Genomic DNA, 22,025 nt, shown 5'->3' on the forward strand with positions numbered 1-22,025 from the left:
CCACCCGCCCCCTCCTCCCACTCCCCGCCCTCCCCGCGGCGGCTGGCGTCGAGAAAGTACAGTAAAAAGTCCAAGTGCAGCGCTCGTCAAGATGGGAACGGGCTCCTCCAGCTATCGGCCCAAGGCCATCTATTTGGACATCGATGGACGCATTCAGAAGGTAACCCCCTCCCCGAGCTTCCCAGCCCGGCGCGGCGCCCTCCCGGCGCGCCCCCTGCGGTGCCAGCCCGGCGGCGGCCCCTCCCCGGTGACAGCGCGGGGTCCCCGAGGCGGGTGGGGGCCGGCCAGGGGGCGCCGGCGGGGGAGGGGACGGCGGTCCAGCGAACCGGCATCCGTGGAGCCTGCTGCGGCCCTCGACGACTCGGGCCGGGGGTCGGTGGGGCTCTGCGGGGCAGGTGTCCCCACGCGCGGCCCCGTGGAAAGGCGCGACTGCAAGGGGGTATTTTTTCCATTTCGTGAGCAGAGCTTTCTTTGTAACAGATCTGATTAGGCTGAGTTCCTCCGTTCAGAGGCTGGTCCGTTAAGCCTTTTACTTCCGGTGGAACACTCACCCCGGGAGCCGGTGGGCAGACCTGCCGGGCAGAGTCCTCAGACAGGGAGGGTGCCTGGAGCTCGCAGCCCCTGTGGGGACCGGGCACTGCTTCCGGGCCAGCAGGGAGCGGGTTGGGCGGAGGGGTGTTGGTAGAGGCTGGCTCAGCAGGGACTGCTCATCCCCCACCTCCTTCAGTCACCCATCCCAGCAGGTGGCCGGCTCTGACCGCCAGGGGGTGACCCCGGGGCTGCTGTACCTCCTGGGCCCGCAGAGAGACCAGCTTTACCTTCAGAGCATCTCCTGCTTCTCACTGGCAGAGAGGGACGATAAGAAAGCTGGCTTGGAGCGGGCTTCTCCAAGCTCCCCCCAGGGTCCTGGGCGCGGGGGACAGGGAAGGCCCCAGTGAGGGAAACGCTCCCAGATCTCAGCTGGATGTTTCAGGGAAACCCTGCAGCTGCCGCGGCTCACCTGCTCTTCTCAAGGTGGCGCACCCAGAGCCGGGAAGCAGGGGGAGATGCCCCAGCCAGGCGCGGAGTAGCCTCGGGGGCTCGGGTGTCTCCGGTTCTCACACAAGCCTCTGCCAGCTGCCTCACTCTCAGCCCATCCCCTGCTTGATCCCAGGAAAGGAAAAGTATGGGCTCCCCTTCTCCCACTATAGCCCGCGTCACTGGAACCATATAACGGGGAACAGGAAGCAGCTGAAACAAGGGCAGGTGGTGACCTGATGCAGTACTCCCCCCAGGTCCCCTGACTTCCAGGGCTGGGCCCCTGTGACTGCACAGGAACTTAGCAGCCTCCCCAAAGGAAGAAAGGGCCCTGCGCTGAGTACGTCCCTGCTCCAGCACGGACACACATGCACAAACATGCACACACCTGGGCACACTCGTGTGCACATGCATTCACGCACAGCATGCACATAAAAATATGTGCACGCACCACATGTAAACACACAAGCACAGACACACACGCATGCACACACACAGGCACACAGGCACACATGTACACAAGCACACGTGCTTTTTCTACCCCAGCAGAGGAGAATTATCAAAGATTGGCCCCTTTTATCTTTGGAAAGAGGTGAGATGAGATGCTGTCACCATCAGAAGTGACAGTTCCTTCCCAAGAACTTCCCAAAGGTTTCCCGGAGAAATTCAGTGGGATGTGGGTGAAAAGTGGAAGAGAGGGTACAAAGGGAGGTGAAGGTGAGTGGCGGGCTCAGCTCAGCTGTCATTGTGGGCATTTTGCGGCTGAGATGCTCAAGGTTTGGGTGACCTCCACGAAAGCAGCCCTGCAGGTGGCCCTGGGAGACCGCGGGCACCTGCGCTCAGGGGGTGCCAGATCTGATGTTGAGTGTTGGTTCCACCACTTCCTGTGATCCTGGGCATCTAACCCTTGGCTCTTCTGAGCTGGCCTCCTGGTCAGTAAAGTGGCACAAAAACATCTGCTTCATAGACTCTTGTGCGCAGTGAAGGAGGCCACGTAGACAGAGTGCCTGGAACACTCCTGAACACAGCGGGCGTGATGCTCTCTCTCGGTTTCGTCCGTGCCCTTTAACTAATACAAAAGCGGGGAGGCAGACCGTGGTCCTCAGACCTCTGCCATCTGTGTCAGTGCTTCCTGACCTTGCTGTGCGCCCTCTGCCTTTGATGCCGGCCCTGTTGGGGGCTCCTGGCTGCACCTTTAGCCCTGGGGGAGAACCGGATCATTTGGGTTTCCAGGCGTGTGCTAGAAAGGCATAACCCCGCACTCGCCTCACGTTCAGCAGCACTGTTGGGACTTTAATCCTGGGTTGAGAGCTCCTACAGCAATGCTTCCAGCAGCTGCAGTTTCTTTTCTTAAAGTCCCAGGCACTGGATTAATTCCTAAAGTTCCCAGCATGCAGTTGTGTTCTCTCTCCCTTTTATCCCCATCCCATCTCCTTTCCAAGAAAGGTCACTCTTGAGGGGAGAGCCCCGCGGAGTCGGAGTCAGGGGATGAGGCAGGTACCGCTTCTGGCGCGTGTGCCGTTCTGTCCGCGCATCGTCCCTCCTTGCAGCCCCCACGTTGTTTCTGCTCCCTGTCTGTCCAGCGCCCCGGCTCCTGGTCCTTCCGCGCTCCCCCCAGAGGGGGCCCCAGCGGGGAAGAAGGAGATAACAGGCAGAACAGTGGCTTCTGGGGCTGCCCTGGCGGCGCAGTGGCTGGGAGTCCGCCTGCCGATGCGGGGGACGCGGGTTCGCGCCCCGGTCCGGGAGGATCCCTCGTGCCGCGGAGCGGCTGGGCCCGTGAGCCATGGCCGCTGAGCCTGCGTGTCCGGAGCCTGTGCTCCGCAACGGGAGAGGCCACAGCAGTGAGAGGCCCACGTACCGCACACACACAAAAAAAAGAACAGTGGCTTCTGCAGATGGTGTCTGCTCCAGCAAAGCTTGGGGTGCGGACGTAACATTGTCCGTAGGGACAGCCAGCCAGCGTCCCCGTCTGAGGACGTCCCGTAGTGATCGTACCGTAGGTGTTCCAGGTTCCTAGAGAAACCGTGGCGGCCCTCGGGAGGCTGGTTCACTGCTTCCTTGGTGTGAAGGAGACTCCAGCACACACAGTCACTTCACCTGCTCAGGTATCCAGTGGGAGGCCGCCACGGGGATCTGGGGTCCACTTGAGGGGTCCGTGTTCCATCCGCCGGATTCTCCTGCAGAGGTTGTGCAGAAGAGGCTCAGAGGGCAGACGTGGCTTATCTTCCCGGGTCTGGGTCCCTCCTGGGTCTACACAGAAGCAGCATCCCAGGTGGCTGGCAGCCATGGCAGGAGCCAGACGGCGGTCCTGTCCTAAGCGCCTCCACTGCCACCCCCACGGCCCCGGGTTAGTTACCTAACATCTCTCTGCCGTGGATTTCTCCACTGTCACGCGGGGATGCTACTTGTGCTGCTTGTTGTAGGAGTCAGAGCGGACAGGGCAAATAGCTTAGTTATCCAAACGAGTTTACTGAGCAGCTGCTATGTGCTGAGAGCCGGGATCCAGCTTGTTGAGTCCCCCTGAGCCATGGCCCCTCTGCCCCCTGCTTCCCCCGGGAGGGACAGATAGTAAACTGCCACTGTTGCAGGGTGCCTGGTGACGGGCAGGACACCGCGGGATTCGGCTGGCGGGAAGGGGCTGTGATGCCGGCCGTACGTGGGGCCCAATGAAGAGGTTTCCTTCCTCAGAGAAGACTGGTGTTGTGGGGAAGGAGCCCTTCTCGCAGACTGGGTGGCCTCAGGAGGACCCAGGCCGGGAACTACCATATGGCCAGGGCTGCGGCCTCACGCGGCCAGCAACACCTCTGCACACCTGTCCCCATCGCCTGCACCTCCACCTGCCGGGGGGGCGGGTGGGACCTGGCACCTCCCAGCCCCAGATGAAGGAGGAGGGAGTGGGAGACCCCAAGCCCGGAGAGCCAGAGCCACAGCTCCAAGGACTCTGCTCTAGGAGCTGATGCATCCTGTCCCTACCCAGAGGGCTTGCTGTTTCTCTCCGCAGCTTCCCCTGACCTCAGAACCTGCTCCTTTCTCCCACCCGTGTCCGGAGCAAGGATGAGCTCGGCAGGGTTGCCCGGGGCATGACGGGACGATGCCCTTGGCATCAGGGAGCTTGAGGGGTCCTGCCTGGTGGCACGTCCGGGCGTGGGTCTGCCCACCTCCTGAATGAGGCAGAGTGAGGCCTTTGTGGGACCCCCAGACCTGGCCTTGGGCTTGGGTTTGGTGAGAGGCCTCATCTGGGCAAGACTGACCATCCTGGGGACCATGATAAGTGCCATTGAAAGGGACCGCCTGTTGGTGCATCACCCTGGTCTAGCGGCCCCCTGGGGGACAGCCCCTTGTCAGGGGGACCACCTGGCTCTGCTGGGACCACCCTCGGCCTCTGTGAGTTGCCACCTCCTTGTTCCCGCCTCGCTCTGCAGCTGGAACTCAGGTCTTAATGGGCAATCAGCCACTTGAGTTCTACTAAGTTGTTTCTGCTCTAAAATAATGGAACAAATGAGAAAAATCCTAAAGGAAGAGCAGTTAGAGCATATTGGAAATTTAAAATGTCAGCAGAAGGCTGTTCCCAGTTCCAGCGCCTTGTTGTGGTTGGTTCTCCCCGCCCTGTGACTGTGCCCCCTTTCCCGCTGGGGCTAAGCCCCCGTCTGCCGGGCCTTCTCTGCACCCTGCTGCCCTCCCCCCAGCCTGGCCCTGTTGACACCCGGGACCCCAGGCCGTGAAGCCGGCATTCAGGCCCCATGGAGCTGCGGGGCCGGGCCTGCCATCCCCTCCCCAAAGGTTCCCCCGGGGCTCAGGCCCTCCCTCCTCCCTGCGCTAGGAGCCCCGCTCTGCCTGCTCTGCCGCAGTCTCCCTGTGCCCCCCTGCCCTGCTCTGGCTCTGCGCCCTCCGAGGACGGCAGCCTCCGCTGCCTCTGGCACAGACACGAGCCAGCGCTTCAAGCTGGCTGATCATCTTCAGCTTCTTTGTTGCAGGGTGCACCTGCCCCCGTCTGGTCCAGCGCGGTCCGCATGGCGGGGCCTGGAGTCCCTCCCTGGAACATGGAATGTCTTTCCCCTTCTGAAATGTCTGGCTGGCTGCCTGGTGAAGCCTAGTGGAGATTCCCTTTTGCCCGCAGACGTGTGCCCCTGCTTTGCCCCACGCTCAGAACATCCCTGGCCTGCCGACCGGAAGGGTCTATGCCCGTCTGTACAGGGATGCACTCCCTGGCCAGGCAGACCCAGTGAGTCCTCTGGGCTTCTGCGCTGCTGTCCTCTCCCCACATCACTGCCAGGTGGACTGCCCTCCGCAGTCCCAGCAAAGTCGTTTATCCTCCTTTTAATGTTCATAATGTAAGAGCTTTAAAAAGATATTGAAATGGTAACAAGGTAATTGCAACCAAAGGAAGTTGGAGAAAGGGGGTCGTTCCATACCCTTTCAGGGATTCCGGTGCAAATGGGGGTGTAGGGCTGGTTGTGATGGGGAGAAGACCCAGCCCCTCGCCTGTGATGACCCTCTGTCTGCAGCTGCACCAGAGCTGGGCTGTGAACGTTGATGTCTCCATTTTCAGTCTCTTTTTCAACAAGTAGATCAGCCACTAAAGTAAGTCAGCCTGACTCCTGAGATGCCGTATCAGGTGCTTCCAAATAAGATCTCTTGGAAACTCAGTCTCTCAAATTTTAGCCCGAGGTCGTGGAGGACTCAGGAGGCTGCTGGACTCCCTCCTTCCCACTAGCTACGGTCGGAAAACCACTTAAACCAGACACTTTCTGACATCCGGACACCCCAGCACAGGGTTGGCTGGAGGCCCGAACTCACTAATGTCATCAGGGTTGACGGATAATGACATGCAGACCTTGCCGGCTAAGCGCAGGGGGGCTGGAGCTGCTCTCGGCGGTCACGTGGAGGGGCGGAGGCCGTGGTGCTGGACAGACAGCCTCTCGGCGCCCGGCTCTGCCACGGGAAGGTCACCTTCTCCTCGGTGAGGTGGGTGCAGTGCTGACGCCCCACACGGGGTGATGCGGAAGGGGCTGAGTACCACTCGTACAGAGCCCAGGGCGGAGCCGGCCACCCGGGGAGGCTCAGTAAGCACGTCCTGTCCCCCGGCCCCCTCCCTCTGCCCTGTCCACTCAGAGACTCTGGAAGAAGCCTTGGCAGCGCCTTGGTGTCCCCGGTTTCATATCTGTGAGCCAGCCCACTGTGACAGACAACCACAAAGACGGGGGCAGTGCCAAGGCCCCGAGACCCCGGCTCACTGCCCAGGGCACCTCCCTCTCCGACCCGGCAGAGGCGAATCTCTTGCCCTGAACGAGAGGTCCAGTGGCCTCATCAGAGCCCTTGTGGGCTGAGTGGCTGCTTGGCCTCAGAAACGAGCAGAGTACGGCTCTGAGTGTCAGGGAAGAAAAGCACGGGCAGGGCGCCCCGTCAGACAGCTTCTGGGAACCCTCATTTGCACGCTCAGCCGGGATGCTGAGCCCTGTGCCAGCCTCGGGGACCCCGACACAAGCCCGGCAGTGGGCAGCAGGGGCTGGGCGGACAGGTAGCCTTGGGTCACTGCAGGCTGGGGCCCCACTCCCCTGTCCTGGGTTTGCGGTTTGCAGGTGGCAGGCTGCACTTCTGGGGACTGGGGGAGGTCTTTGGCAAGAAGGGCTGAGAGGGTCCCCAGAGGACACAGAGGGCCCTCAGGTGTCCAAGTCAAGACAGCTGAAGCCCAGCCCTGCCCCAGTGAAGGATTCCTCCATGCTCCCATCCCCTCCCCTTCGGCCGGACAGGCCATGAGATGGGAGGGGGGCCCCGGCAGCCCCCGCCCAGGCGTGGCAGAGGATGGGCTCCAGCCTGGAGGACGGCTCGCGGCCGGTGCAGGAGGCATGTCAGCCGCCCAGCTCGAAAGACGTAGAGATGGAGCCGTAGCCTCTTGCTCAGCTCATTGGGCTAATTCCTCCCACTTTTGTGGTTAAGTGTTTGCATTTCCAGGGTTCTGAATCTTTTTGAGAAAAAAGTATTCTAAGGTAGTGCACGCTTAAAGATCCAGCCGTGAGAGTATAAAAAGTGCACCTGTCTCTCCCTGGGCACCGGGTTTACAGCCGTGTTGTGGGTCACTGTACAGTGCATTCAGGTGCCTTGGAAATGGCACCAAACATTTTCAATCTCAAAAACATAACTTCTGCAGTCGATGGTGTGGTTATTTGCCTTGGCCGCAGCCCTGCCTACCTGTCCCCAACCCCATCACCCCACCGGGTACCACATCTCCTTCTCAATTCCCAAAGCTGATTGCCCGATGGGGACTTTTGCCTGAACAGAAACTCACAGCACCTCTGAAAACTCGGTCTTGACACAATTAAAGAAGAGCTAGAACGTTCTGTTCAGTTGGCTTTAGATGCCCTGCCTAACATTTTTTTTAATTTTTAAAAATCGTAGTAAAATACACATAGCATAAAATTTTACCGCCTTCGCCATTTTCAGTGTACAGTTAGTGGCATTGATACATTCACATTGTTGTGCAGCCATCACCACCATCCATCTCCAGAACTTTCTCATTTTCCCAACTGAAACTCTGTCCCCACTAAACACTGACTCCCCGTGCCCCCTCCCCAGCCGCCCGGCAGCCACCACCCTACTTTGTCTCTGTGAATCTGAGTCCTTTAGGGACCTCCTATAGGTGGGATCATACAGGATTTGTCTTTTTGCGGCTGGCTTATTCCACTGAGCCTAATGTCCTCAAGGTTCATCCTTGTTGTAGCAGGTGTCAGAACGTCCTTCCCCTTTAAAGCTGAATAAGATTGCACTGTGTGGATGGACCACGTTCCATTTATTCATCAGTGAATTTGCCTGCTATCTTTTAAACCTGAATCATCTCCACTCTTATCACCTCAGTTTGCAAAGCGTAGGTCTGTTGCAATAGTGAATTATTGTGTCTTCTGGAAAACTTTGTGTTCCCAAAGCCCTCCCCCGTTTCCTGGTCCTGGTCGTGCTCATCTAGGGTGGTTGTGTGCAGTGTGGTCTATGAAGTGAAATGTTACAGGCAGGGACGGGAGTCAACTGTTCAGGGAAGACAGATGCTTTTCAGATTCAATTCCACTCAGTCCGTTTACCAGCAACATGACATCACGGTTGAGAGCGCCGATTCTGGGGCGGGTTTGCGTTTGCACCCGGGCAAGTTACCTGCCTCCGTGTCTCCGTCTGTGAGATGGGGGGAAGCCAGCGTCCACTTCACAGGGCCGCTGTGATTAAATTCAAGCATGTGTGCTGAAACGGGGTGGCATGTGGTGTATGTTTAGGAAGGTCGTGTTATTTTTACTTGTTTTTTTATTATTTATGCATGTCATGGATTCAAGCCGCCAGATCTCCATGTCTGGCTGGGGGAACCTTCCGAGACGTGTGGCTCTGTGTGTCGTGCCATCGTTCCAGGCACAGGGCCATGTGTCCAGGAGTGCTCTGTGGAATGAGGGGGCCAGCCCAGCCCCTCGGGTGTATCCAGCTCTGTGATACCTGGTGACTGTGTTCCCCAGGTCGGCCCCCAAACCTCTCTTCCCAGCAAAGAAAAGACCGCAAATGCCTTTCATTTCTTCTCCGACTGTTTCGGAGGTGGCGCTCCATCAGGACAGCGGTGAGAAGGGAGGACAGGGGAGGGGGACGTGACCACCCAGTGCAGGCTCTCGGCTTGGATGCACTAGGACCAGCAGTCCCGACAGTGACGTGGGGCAGCCTGCATGCCTGCATGCTCTCCAGCTGCGTTAGGGTTTCCAGGCTTCTGGTTCATTTGTTTTGCTGGAGGGGATGGTAGCGGTACCCACAAGCATTTAACAATAATTTTACAGGCGAAATCAGCCTTGCTGTGGAAGCACAGTGTTTGGAGAGTGCTCGGCTGGTCGCTTTCCCCTGCGACCCCAGGAGCACTCTGCTGTCTCCGTCCCTTGGATGCTGGCTGTGCTCCCCCAGCCCCCGTGTGCAGCCTGGGAGAGCTGCTCGGCCCTGGGGTCTGTCACAGGCAGACCCTCCTCGGTTTAGCCAAGAGGGAACAGAGCCGCAAGGAAAAGCGGCCACCGCCCTGCGGTCACCACCGCCCAGGTGCAGGCTCCGAGAACCAGGGTGCTGTCCAGGTGGGGTCAGGCATCCCCAAGGCCAGCTGCAAGGTGCATTGATTCATTCTGTAAGTAGAACAGTTAGCAGACCCAGTGATTGAGGCTGGCTTTATCCCCACAGCTTCTGCCTTGGGGATTTTTTTGTTGTTACATTTATAGCCTTACAAATAACAGAAAAAGAGGCAGTGCATTTGACATGATCATCTAGAGATCTTCAATAATCTCTCCACCTGCAATTCCCATTTGCGAGAACAGCTAACCCAGAGCATCGTTCCTTGTTACGTAAAGGCTGACTGCCGGCAGAAGCAGCCGGGCGTGGCTGGCGGCTCGTCTGGAGCCCGTCTGCCATGCGCACCGGTTCCAGAGCGCTTCGGGGAGCAGCCCCCAAAGTGTTTGCGCTCAGAGTTGTGTTATATAAGCTTCACAGGGGGAAGAGTCAAGATGTGGGCAGTGCTTAAAGGCTCAAAATTCATGGTCACACATACCCTGAGATCTCTCAATGAAGCTTCTTATGTAAGCCTCAGATGTCTTACCATCACTATTAATAACAGAAAAAGAGCAAACACAAGAAGCAGTGGAACACGGGACTCAGAGATGGCTTAAGATGCCCCCTGGAGCCAGCAGGATATGCAGCGGTGGTCCAGCACATATTTGAGACCCATTTTGCGGGGGGTGTTTTGAAGGCTGAGCCCCAAAGAGCAGAGATGGGAGATGGCACCTGTGCCCTCCTGGCAAAGACGGCCCAGAATATTCCAAGGGGTGCGGGTCGGAGAGGCACTTCCCGTGGCAGAGTTATAAAGGCACACGTGTAGGAGCAGGAGCTTTCTCCGGGAGTATTTCTTGAAGCAGAGCTGCTGGCACCAGGCAGAAGAGGTGGATGAGATGGGTCCCAGCCTCAGGCACGGAGAGGACACTCCCGTGCAGGTGATGCCTGGGTGATGGAGGGTGCTGAGGTGGGTGGGCAGAGGGTGAGGGTGGCCCTTCTCAGAGTCAGACTTGGCGGCCTGTCCTGGGCACCCAAGATGTTAAGCCTGATCGTCAGGGCCCGATTCTCAGGGCTCCCATGAGTGAGCCTGGAGGGTGCGGGCTGCGTGCACCGGCGGACATGGCTGATATTCTGAGCCATAGACATGTCCAGGCCTCGTTCCTCCTGCTCCCCTCTCCCTGCACCCCATATTTCCCCCCCAGAACGTGACAGCATATGCCAAGCCCTGCACCCTATTTTTTCCGACTCATCCTGTGCACAGCATCTCCCCTCCCAGGCCTTTCCCTGAAGCCCAGGGCCTCTCCAGGGATGGGGGACTCTGGGCCTCTTGGGCACTGGTGCTCGAGCAGCGGGGCCCCCTCTACGTCTGGGGTTTCTGACTCAGTCTGCGGCCCTGTGGTGACCCCTCCCGACATGCTCCAGAGGGACAGCTCAGGCAGCCCCCAGCGGATGCAGGTTGGGTCCAGACACCACAGGGCTCCCTCAAAGCCTCCAGCTCCCACCCCAGCTTGGACGTGCCAGGCTTGGCTTCTGGAAGAAAAAAGCCAGGTGGCTTTTGGCCAACCGCTGTGAGCCCCAGGCATCAAACTAAAACTAGTGAGCCCCAGAGGGATTGTTTGGTTCGGTGCAGAGGCTGCACGGGTGCCACAGCCTCCACACGCTGGGTGGCACAGGTGCCACGTGATGTGGGACAGTGGGCATCTCGGCGTGGCCCAGGAGACACTGTGCCTGGCTGACGTTACATCGGGGACGAGCATCCCCGAAAATGCAGCCACACTGAGCAGAAACCCCGATCTTTGGAGGCACTTGTAGCAGCCATAGAGGATGCCCGTGGGGGGGTTTCTACTGGTGGTGGATGCCGGCCTCCACCTGGATAAGACGCAGGACGGTGGGGCTTGGACCCGCTCAGGGCCCCCAGTGTCACCCATGCCCAGAGACATTTCTTTTCTGGCAGGAAAACTGTGCTCAATTTTTCTAATGAAATTTCAAGCAATAAAAAGAAAAGGAAATACAGGAGGTGATGGAGGAAGGAAGGAAGGCCGCCCCCACTGCAGATGGAAGCCTCTCAGCTCCCCGACGCCCCACGACCAGCTCAGCTCACTGGACTTTCTCCCCCAGCTCCCATCTCAGTGCACACGCCACTGTTTGCCAGGGCTCCCTCGTGACGGCCCCAGGTGCCTCTGGCAGGTTCCCATGTGCCTGCGTTGTCACCTTGTCCTGTCTTTGTTCCCGTGGGTCCCCACCGTTTGGGGTGAATTGTGTCACCCCCAAAAGATATGCCCACGTCCTAACCCCCAGTACCTGTGAACTGGAGTGTGTTTGGAAATAGGGTCTTTGCAGATGTAACCAAGGTGAGATGAGGTCATGCTGGTTGAGGGGGGGCGTTTATCCCACGTGACTGTGTCCTTTAAGAAGAGGGAAATAAATGTGCACATACAGAGAACAGAAGGTGGAGGTGGAGACTGGGGTCATGTGTCCACAAGCCACGGAGCCCCAGGGGTTGCTGGCCGCCACCAGAGCTTGAGAGAGACGAGGACAGGCGCTCCCTGAGAGCCTTCGGAAGGACCCAAACCCGCCATCACCTTGACTGCAGACTCCCGGCCTGCATAAACTTCTGTGGTTTTAAGCTGCCCGTTTGTGGCACTTGGTGCCGGTAGCCCCAGAAAACTCATACAATTGCCTCATTTTAACTTCATTACCTCTTTAAAGACTTTCTCCAAATACAGCCCTCCCGCGAAAGCCTTGATCGTTCTCTGGAAAGGGCTGAAAGGCGCAGCTTCCCTAGAACCCTCGGATTCCCGGTTCATTCCCACTGGGAATAACAGTGGGACGTGGACGCTTGCTTTGCAGGACAGCCGAGCTCTCTGGCCTGAGCTGGACAGAGGGGCCCTTCCCGCCTCCTGATCACAGGTCTCGCTCTCCCGCGGTTTCTGCTACATCTTGCCTTTTCGCCCTTCCCTGATCCCTGCCACACTCACGTTCTGCCTTGAAACAGGGCCAGAGGGACTGCATGTTGGGGGAAGGCTCCCCATGGGTGGACCCCGAGGGGCTTCGGCACCAGGTCCTATCCTCCTGCCCCCTCCCAGCCGGGGCACCCAGGAGCCCTGACCCCAGGATGGGTCTCCCGGGACCACACTCGGAGTCCTGATGCAGCAGAGCCACGCGGGCAGGGTAGCAGGACGAGGGCCCATCGAGGGGAGGTGCAAGGCTCGTGGGCCACGGGCTGCCTCTTACTGGGGTTAGATCTCAAGGAGTGAAGCAGACAGACGCCCTCAGCCACGTCCTAGCTTCAGGCAGCCCTCCCAGTCGAGCTCTGCCTCAGCTCATTTCTTGTTCTTCCAGCTCCTTGCTTTGTGCATTTTCAGTCCCCTGGGATCCGTTATTTATAACAATGGAGCTTGGCCTCAGACACCAGAAGCGAGAAAAAACAGAAACAAAGCAACCCCGAAAGATGACAAGAGCAGTGAGTGGATCAGCTGTGACAGAGGGGTTCAGGGTGGAGCTGCCGCAGACTCGAGCGGGGAAGTGGGCCCCGAAATCCCGCTGAGGCTCAGGGCAGCTCAGAGCCTGAGCAAGTGGGGGTTACAGAGTCTGGGTGGCCGCGTCCTGCCGGTGAACGTGCACACATCCAGGGCAGTTCCCACGACTGGACAGTCCCGGGCTGTTTCCCTCCAGCCTCCTGGCCTCACCGTCCCCCAGGCCCACGGCAGCTCTTAGGGGCCGAATCACAGCCTTTGACCCGCTCCCAGGCTTTCAGTGTCTCCGCCCTCTAACCTGTGCTTCCCTGGCCCCATCCTGCAGTTTGGTCCCAATCCTATGGACACTCCATGCCACATGCAGCTTCAAGGGCTCCCATCACCTGCAATAAAAGATTCCAGCCTTCTCAGAATGGAGGCCAAGGGTTTGTTAGCTCCCTGGGACTGCTGTAACAAATCGCCATGAACAGCGTGACTGAAAACAACAGAAATGTATTCTTTCACTGTTCCGGAGGCCAAAAGTTCTAAATCAGTATGACGGGGGTCGGAATCAAGGTGTTGGCAGAGGCCCTGGGGGAGAATCCGCCCCTGCCTCTTCGGCCTTCTGCGGCTGCCAGCATATCTTGGCTTGCGGCCTCATCCCTCGAGTCCTCAAGGCCAGCATCTTCCAATCTCTCTCTGCCCCGGCTTCACATCACTTTCTCCTCCCTGTGTTGTCGGCTCTCCCTCTGCCTCCCTTGTGATTCTGTGATTTCATCTAGGCCCACCTGAATAATCTGGGATAATCTCAAGAGCCTTAATCTAATCACACCTGCAGAGACTTTGCCCCATAAGATGATATTCACAGCTTCCCAGGGTTAGGGTGTGAGTATCTTTGGGGGGTGGGGCATTATTCAGGGCCGACAGCCACTTGGCTGTAAACACATTCTAGCCTCAGCTCACAGCACGTTTCCTCAGCCCCACAGGCTCTCCACACATAGTCACTGTGCCCTAAGCCCGGCGGGATCATCGGTCTAGAGTTGTGGGTAGGGTGGAGCGAGGTGGTCACACTTTCCCTTCACCTCCAGGCTGATTCACTCTGCTCCTTGTGGCCTCCCCATCCCTTGAGGTTGGCCCTCTTTCACAGATGTGTCCCATCTGCCTTTGTTTTCGTGCGTGTTGTGGACATCATCGCCTCCTCTGCCGCCAGGTACATGTTACAGGCAGGGTCTTAGACATCCTCTCTGCTCCCCCCACCAAATGTGGCTCTTCATTTGACTGCATTAACTCGTGCTGTGCTAGGCAAATGTGCCTCTCACACCCTGTCACCTAACAGGCTGCCTCGACTGCCTCTCGTGTGTTGCACCCCGGAAAAGGTGCGTGAGGGAGAGATGAATCTCGGGAAGCGGTGGTTTGCTTCAGAACCTCAGCCTCAAGTCACCCCGCACCCCACCACCCCCTCGGCTGCTTATCCAGCGGCCCCGGAATCAGCAGACTGGGCTTTGCTTCCAGCAGTGCCATGTACTGGTTGTATGATCCTGGGCCTCAGTTTCCACATCTGTAAATGGGGCTAGTACCTGCCCGGCAGACATTTGGGTCATGCGCACCACATCCCAGGTATCTTGGGACGTATTTTATAGAGGCTGTGCGTCTTCCCTAGATGGCAGATGAGGAAAGTATGCAGTGACGAAGGTAAGGAATTTGCCCACCATCCCAGAGTCCTTGAGAAGCAAAGCTGGCCGTTGAACAGGAGGGCAGGCTTCAGGCTCTGTGCGGTGAATGTGCCTCTTGGGGAGAAGGAAAAGCCACCCATGGGGTGAGGTGGTCATTCCAGTATCTGGGGCTCAGGGCAGAAGCTGCCCAGGGGAGCCCCGCAGCGCCGTGAAGCTGGCCCTGTCCACTCTGAGGTTGAGATGTCTAAGACCAGAGATGTTGGGAGACTTGCCTGGGGCACACGGTGTATTAGAGGAGGAACAGAGTCAGGTCCTGGAAGCCCGGTTCAGAGGCTTTTCCTCAGCCGGTTCGTCACGGCCTTACAAGCTCTGCAAGAGCAGTGAAGTTGGTCTTTAGGGACCTCGCTCTGCATTTGTCCCAAAAGCACCCTACCACAATTCCAGGAGGCTTTGCGTGTGTGCTGCCCCCCGAGCGTGTCCATGATGCCCAGCTTCCCCTACACCTGGTCTCCATCATCTAAGATGGTTTATCGCACTGAGCCGCCGGCTCGTCTCCCTTCCCTCGGCCTGGCCTTCACCCGCTGCTGGACTCGCAGTCGCCCTTCCTTTTCATTCCCACTCACTGGTATGAACCAGAATGAGTTCCTCTATGAACCTTAATACCTGCGAAATAGGAATAACGGTGCCCACCTTTAAAGCTTGCTTTAAGGATTAAAGATAATGCATGTTCTTCAACAAATAAATGGCAAGAAAAGGGGACCATGTCTCACACACACACACACACACACACACACACACACACACACACACTCGTTTTCAAGTCAGGATCCACACACAACTCACCTGGTGGATTTGTTTGCTGACCTTCTTGGTCTTTATCCATTTGTTGCATCCCTTACATTCCTTTTGCCATTTTATTGGTCAAAGAAGACATATTACTTCTTGTCCTCAAAACATGCCCCAAGGATAGATATCTGACAACCTGAGAAGTGATAAGGGAGATTGTTGTCAATTTTATTTCCAGGAGATTGTTGTCAATTTTATTTCCATGTGATAATCGCACTGTGGCTATCTTAAACCATAAGACAGAGATCTTATATTTTAGAGATCCACACTGAAATACATGCATGAAATATAACGATGTCGAAAATGAGCTTTACAGTAACCCCATTGGAGGACGAAGTCGGGGGACAGACCAAGCAGGACGGGTCTCACGGTGAGAGTTGTGGAAGCTGTGAGGTGGGGAGTGAGGCCCCGTTATGCCAGGCCTCCTGCTTCTGCAGATGTTGGAGCATTTCCATTATACAAAAGTTCCTCTTTTTTTTCAGAGGATGTGTGTAATGCGTCTGGCTCATAGTAACAAATGGTAGTTTTCGTTATTATTTTTATTTTTTAACACCTTTATTGGAGTATAATTGCTTTACAATGGTGTGCCAAGTTTCTGCTGTATAACAAAGTGAATCAGCTATACATATACGTATATCCCCATATCCCCTCCCTCTTTCGTCTTCCTCCCACCGTCCCTATCCCACCCCTCTAGGTGGTCACAGAGCACCAAGCTGATATCCCTATGCTATGCGGCTGCTTCCCACTAGCCATCTATTTTACATTTGGTAGTGTATATATGTCCATGCCACTCTCTCACTTTGTCCCAGCTTACCCTTCCCCCTCCCCGTATCCTCAAGTGCATGCTCTACATCTGCGTCTTTATTCCTGTCCTGCCCCTAGGTTCTTCAGAACCTTTTTTTTTTTTTTAGATTCCATATATATGCGTTAGCACACAGTATTTGTTTTTCTCTTTCTGACTTCCTTCACTCTGTATGACAGACTCTAGGTCCATCCACCTCACTACAAATAACTCAATTTCGTTTCTTTTTATGGCTGAGTAATATTCCATTGTATATATGTGCCACATCTTCTTTCTCCATTCCTCTGTCAATGGACACTTAGGTTGCTTCCGTGTCCGGGCTATTGTAAACAGAGCTGCAATGAACATTGTGGTACATGACTCTCTTTGAGTTATGGTTTTCTCAGGGTATATGCCCAGTAGTGGGATTGCTGGGTCATATGGTAGTTCTATTTTTAGTTTGTTAAGGAACCTCCATACTGTTCTCCATAGTGGCTGTACCAATTCACATTCCCACCAGCAGTGCAAGAGGGTTCCCTTTTCTCCACACCCTCTCCAGCATTTATTGTTTGTAGATTTTTTGATGATGCCCATTCTGACTGGTGTGAGGTGATACCTCATTGCAGTTTTGATTTGCTTTTCTCTAATGATTAGTGATGTTGAGCATCCTTTCATGTGTTTGTTGGCAGTCTGTAAATCTTCTTTGGAGAAATGTCTGTTTAGGTCTTCTGCCCATTTTTGGTTTGGGTTGTTTGTTTTTATGATATTGGCTGCATGAGCTACTTGTAAATTTTGGAGATTAATCCTTTGTCAGTTGCTTCATTTGCAAATACGTTCTCCCATTCTAAGGGTTGTCTTTTGGTCTTGTTTATGGTTTCCTTTGATGTGCAGAAGCTTTTTATTTATTTATTTATTTATTTTTTGCGGTACGCGGGCCTCTCACCGCTGTGGCCTCTCCCGTTGCAGAGCACAGGCTCCGGACGCGCAGGCCCAGCGGCCATGGCCCATGGGCCCAGCCGCCCCGTGGCACGCGGGATCCTCCCAGACCAGGGCACGAACCCGTGTCCCCTGCATCAGCAGGCGGACCCTCGACCACTGTGCCACCTGGGAAGCCCTGAAAAAGCTTTTAAGATACTTGATACAATTTCAATTTTCTTAGGTCCCATTTGTTTGTTTTTGTTTTTATTTCCATTTCTCTAGGAGGTGGGTCAAAAAGGATCTTGCTGTGATTTATGTCATAGAGTGTTCTCCCTGTGTTTTCCTCTAAGAGTTTGATAGTGTCTGGCCTTACATTTAAGTCTTTAATCCATTTTGAGTTTATTTTTGCGTATGGTGTTAGGGAGTGATCTAATCTCATACTTTTACATGTAGCTATCCAGTTTTCCCAGCACCACTTATTGAAGAGGCTGTCTTTTCTCCATTGTATATTCTTGCCTCCTTTATCAAAAATAAGGTGACCATATGTGCGTGGGTTTATCTCTGGGCTTTCTATCCTGTTCCATTGATCTATATTTCTGTTTTTGTGCCAGTACCATGTGTGTACTAGCATGTCTTATAGTTTTCTGCATACAGGTCTTTTGTCTCCTTAGGTAGGTTTATTCCTAGGTATTTTATTCTTTTTGTTGCAGTGGTAAATGGGAGTGTTTCCTTAATTTCTCTTTCAGATTTTTCATCCTTAGTGTATAGGAATGCAAGAGATTTCTGTGCATTAATTTTGTATGCTGCGACTTTACCAGATTCATTAATTAGCTCTAGTAGTTTTCTGGTAGCATCTTTAGGATTCTCTATGTATAGTATCATGCCATCTGCAAACAGTGACAGCTTTACTTCTTGTTTTCTGATTTCGATTCCTTTTATTTCCTTTTCTTCTCTGATTGCTTTGACTAAAACTATGACCTAAACTATGTTGAATAAGAGTGGTGAGAGTGGGCAACCTTGTCTTGTTCCTGATCTTAGTGGAAATGGTTTCAGTTTTTTTGTTTGTTTGTTTGTTTGTTTGTTTGCGGTATGCGGGCCTCTCACTGTTGTGGCCTCTCCCGTTGCGGAGCACAGGCTCCGGCCGTGCAGGCTCAGCGGCCATGGCTCACGGGCCCAGCCGCTCCGCGGCATGTGGGATCTTCCTGGACCAGGGTACGAACCCATGTCCCCTGCATCGGAAGGCAGACTCTCAACCACTGCGCCACCAGGGAAGCCCATGGTTTCAGTTTTTCACCATTGAGAACGATGTTGGCTGTGGGTTTGTCATATATGGCTTTTATTATGTTGAGGTAAGTTCCCTCTATGCCTACTTTCTGGAGGGTTTTTATCATAAATGGGTGTTGAATTTTGTCGAAATTTTCTCTGCATCTATTGAGATGATCATATGGTTTTTCTCCTTCAATTTGTTAATATGGTGTATCACATGGATTGGTTTTCATATATTGAAGAATCCTTGCATTCCTGGGATAAACCCCACTTGATCATGGTGTATGATCCTTTTAATGTGCTGTTGGATTCTGTTTGATAGTATTTTCTTGAGGATTTTTGCATCTATGTTCATCAGTGATATTGGCCTGTAGTTTTCTTTCTTTGTGGCATCTTTATCTGGTTTTGGTATCAGGGTGATGGTGGCCTTGTAGAGTGTTCCTCCCTCTGCTATATTTTGGAAGAGTTTGAGAAGGATGGGTGTTAGCTCTTCACTAAATGTTTGATAGAATTTGCCTGTGATGCCATCTGGTCCTGTTTGTTGGAAGATTTTTCATAGTGCTTGTGATTGGTCTGTTTATATTTTCTATTTCTTCAGTCTGGTTCAGTCTCGGAAGGTTGTGCATTTCTAAGGATTTGTCCATTTCTTCCAGGTTGTCCATTTTAGTGGCATACAGTTGCTTGTAGTAATCTCTCGTGATCCTTTGTATTTCTGCAGTGTCAGTTGTTACGTCTCCTTTTTCATTTCTAATTCTATTGATTTGAGTCTTCTACCTTTTTTTCTTGATGAGTCTGGCTAATGGTTTATCAATATTTCGTTTATTTTCTCAAAGAAGCAGCTTTTAGTTTTATTGATCTTTGCTATTGTTTCCTTCATTTCTTTTTCATTTATTTCTGAGCTGATCTTCATGATTTCTTTCCTTCTGCTAACTTTGGGGTTTTTTGTTCTTCTTTCTCTAATTGCTTTAGGTGCAAGGTTAGGTTGTTTATTTGAGATGTTTCTTGTTTCTTGAGGTAGGATTGTATTGCTATAAACTTCCATCTTAGAGCTGCTTTTGCTGAATCCCATAGGGTTTGGGTCGTCGTGTTTTCATTGTCATTTGTTTCTAGGTATTTTTTTTATTTTCTCTTTGATTTCTTCAGTGATCTCTTGGTTATTAAGTAGTGTATTGTTTAGCCCCCATGTGTTTGTATTTTTTACAGATTTTTTTCCTGTAATTGATATCTAGTCTCATAGCGTTGTGGTCAGAAAAGATACTCGATACAATTTCAATTTTCTTAAATTTACTGAGGCTTGATTTGTGGCCCAAGATATGATCTATCCTGGAGAATGTTCCATGAGCACTTGAGAAAAATGTGTATTCTGTTGTTTTTGGGTGGAATGGCCTATAAATATCAATCAAGTCCATCTCATTTAATGTATCATTTAAAGCTTGTGTTTCCTTATTTAATTTCATTTTGGATGATCTGTCCATTGGTGAAAGTGGGGTGTTAAAGTCCCCTACTATGACTGTGTTACTGTCAATTTCCCGTTTTACGGCTGTTAGCATTTGCCTTATGTATTGAGGTGCTCCTTTGTTGGTTGCATAAATATTTACAATTGTTATATCTTCTTCTTGGATTGATCCTTTGATCATTATGTAATGTCCTTCTTTGGCTCTTCTAATAGTCTTTATTTTAAAGTCTATTTTTGTCTGAGATGAGAATTGCTACTCCAGCTTTCTTTTCATTTCCATTTGCATGGAATATCTTTTTCCATCCCCTCCCTTTCAGGCTGTATGTGTCCCTAGGTCTGAAGTGGGTCTCTTGTAGACAGCATATATATGAGTCTTGTTTTTGTATCCATTCAGCCAGTCTGTGTCTCTTGGTGGGAGCATTCAATCCATTTACATTTAAGGTGATTATCAATATGTACATTCCTATTACCATTTTCTTAATTGTTTTGGGTTTGTTATTGTAGGTCTTTTCCTTCTCTTGTGTTTCCTGCCTAGAGAAGTTCCTTTAGCATTTGTTGTAAAGCTGGTTTGGTGGTGCTGAATTCTCTTAGCTTTTGCTTGTCTGTAAAGGTTTTAATTTCTCTGTCGAATCTGAATGAGATCCTTGCTGGGTATTTTTGGTTGTAGGTTTTTCCCTTTCATCACTTTAAATATGTCCTGCCACTCCCTTCTGGCTTGCAGAGTTTCTGCTGAAAGATCAGCTGTTAACCTTATGGGGATTCCTTTGTATGTTATTTGTTGTTTTTCCTTTGCTGCTTTTAATATTTTTTCTTTGTATTTAATTTTTGATAGTTTGATTCATATGTGTCTTGGCATGTTTCTCCTTGGATTTATCCTGTATGGGACTCTCTGCGCTTCCAGGACTTGATTAACTATTTCCTTTCCCATATTAGGGAAGTTTTCAAGTATAATCTCTTCAAATATTTTCTCAGTCCCTTTCTTTTTCTCTTCTTCTTCTGCGGCCCCTATAATTCAAATGTTGGTGCGTTTAATGTTGTCCCAGAGGTCTCTGAGACTGTCCTCAGTTCTTTTCATTCTTTTTCCATTATTCTGCTCTACAGTGGTTATTTCCACTATTTTATCTTCCAGGTCACTTATCCGTTCTTCTGCCTCAGTTATTCTGCTGTTGACTCCTTCTGGAGAATTTTTAATTTCATTTATTGTGTTGTTCATCATTGTTTGTTTGTTCTTTAGTTCTTCTAGTTCCTTGTTAAACATTTCTTGTATTTTCTCTATTCTATTTCCAAGATTTTGGATAACTTTACTATCATTATTCTGAATTCTTTTTCAGGTAGACCGCCTATTTCCTCTTCATTTGTTAGGTCTGGCGCGTTTCTACCTTGCTTCTTCATCTGCTGTGTGTTTCTCTGTCTTCTCATTTTGCTTAACTTACTGTGCTTGGGGTCTCCTTTGGTAGGCTGCAGGTTTGTAGTTCCTGTTGTGTTTGGTGTCTGACCCCAGTGGGTAAGGTTGGTTCAGTGGCTTGTGTAGGCTTCCTGCTGGAGGGGACCAGTGTCTGTGTTCTGGTGGGTGAGGCTGGATCTTGTCTTTCTGGTGGGCAGAGCTGCAGCTGGTGGTGTGTTTTGGGGTGTCTGTGACCTTATTATGATTTTAGGCAGCCTCTCTGCTAATGAGTGGGGTGGTATTCCTGTCTTGCAAGTTGTTTGGCATAGGACAGACAGAACCCTAGGACAAATGGTAAAAGTGAAGCTATACAGACAAAATCACACAAAGAAGCATACACATACACTCACAAAAAGAAATAAAGGAAAAAAAATACACATATATTGTTGCTCCCAAAGTCCACCTCCTCAATTTGGGCTGATTCGTTGTCTATTCAGGTATTCCACAGATGCAGGGTACATCACATTGGTTGTGGAGATTTGATCCGCGCCTCCTGAGGCTGCTGGGAGAGATTTCCCTTCTCTTCTTTGTTCTCACAGCTCCTGGGGTTCAGCTTTGGATGTGGCCCTGCCTCTGCGTGTACGTCACCTGAGGGCGTCTGTTCTTTGCTCAGACAGGATGGGGTTAAAGCAGCAGCTGATTCGGGGGCTCCGGCTCACTCAGGCCCGGGGGGAGGGAGGGGTGCAGAATATGCGGGGCGAGCCTGCGGCAGCAGAGACCAGCATGACGTTGCACCAGCCTGAGGCGCGCCGTGTGTTCTCCCGGGGAAGTTGTCCCTGGATCCCGGGACCCTGGCAGTGGCGGGCTGCACAGGCTCCCCGGAAGGGAGGTGTGAACAGTGACCTGTGCTGGCACACAGGCTTCTTGGTGGCGGCAGCAGCAGCCTTAGCGTCTCCCGCCCGTCTCTGGGGTCCGCGCTTTCAGCCGCGGCTCGCGCCCGTCTCTGGAGCTCCTTTAAGCAGCTCTGGATCCCCTCTCCTCGCGCACCGGGAAACAAAGAGGGAAGAAAAAGTCTCTCGCCTCTTCGGCAGGTGCAGACTTTTCCCCGGACTCCCTCCCGGCCAGCCGTGGCGCACTAACCCCCTGCAGGCTGTGTTCACGCCGCCAACCCCAGTCCTCTCCC

General features: G+C 53.1%; 1 protein-coding gene across 1 annotated transcript in view; it reads left to right on the forward strand.

Moving 5' to 3' along the window:
• Positions 1-91: 91 nt before the first annotated feature.
• The window catches only part of PDE9A (phosphodiesterase 9A), a gene marked incomplete at its 3' end in the record, with an annotated part of 128,989 nt that continues 107,055 nt past the window's right edge, over positions 92-22,025 (forward strand). Inside the window, exon 1 of the mRNA XM_007457359.1 lies at positions 92-160. Within this exon, the coding sequence (XP_007457421.1) occupies positions 92-160 (69 nt within the window). The remainder of the gene's footprint in view (positions 161-22,025) is intronic.

This window comes from Lipotes vexillifer, unplaced genomic scaffold (genome assembly GCF_000442215.2).
Source record: "Lipotes vexillifer unplaced genomic scaffold, Lipotes_vexillifer_v1.1 scaffold1944, whole genome shotgun sequence".
Lineage (NCBI taxonomy): Eukaryota > Metazoa > Chordata > Mammalia > Artiodactyla > Lipotidae > Lipotes > Lipotes vexillifer.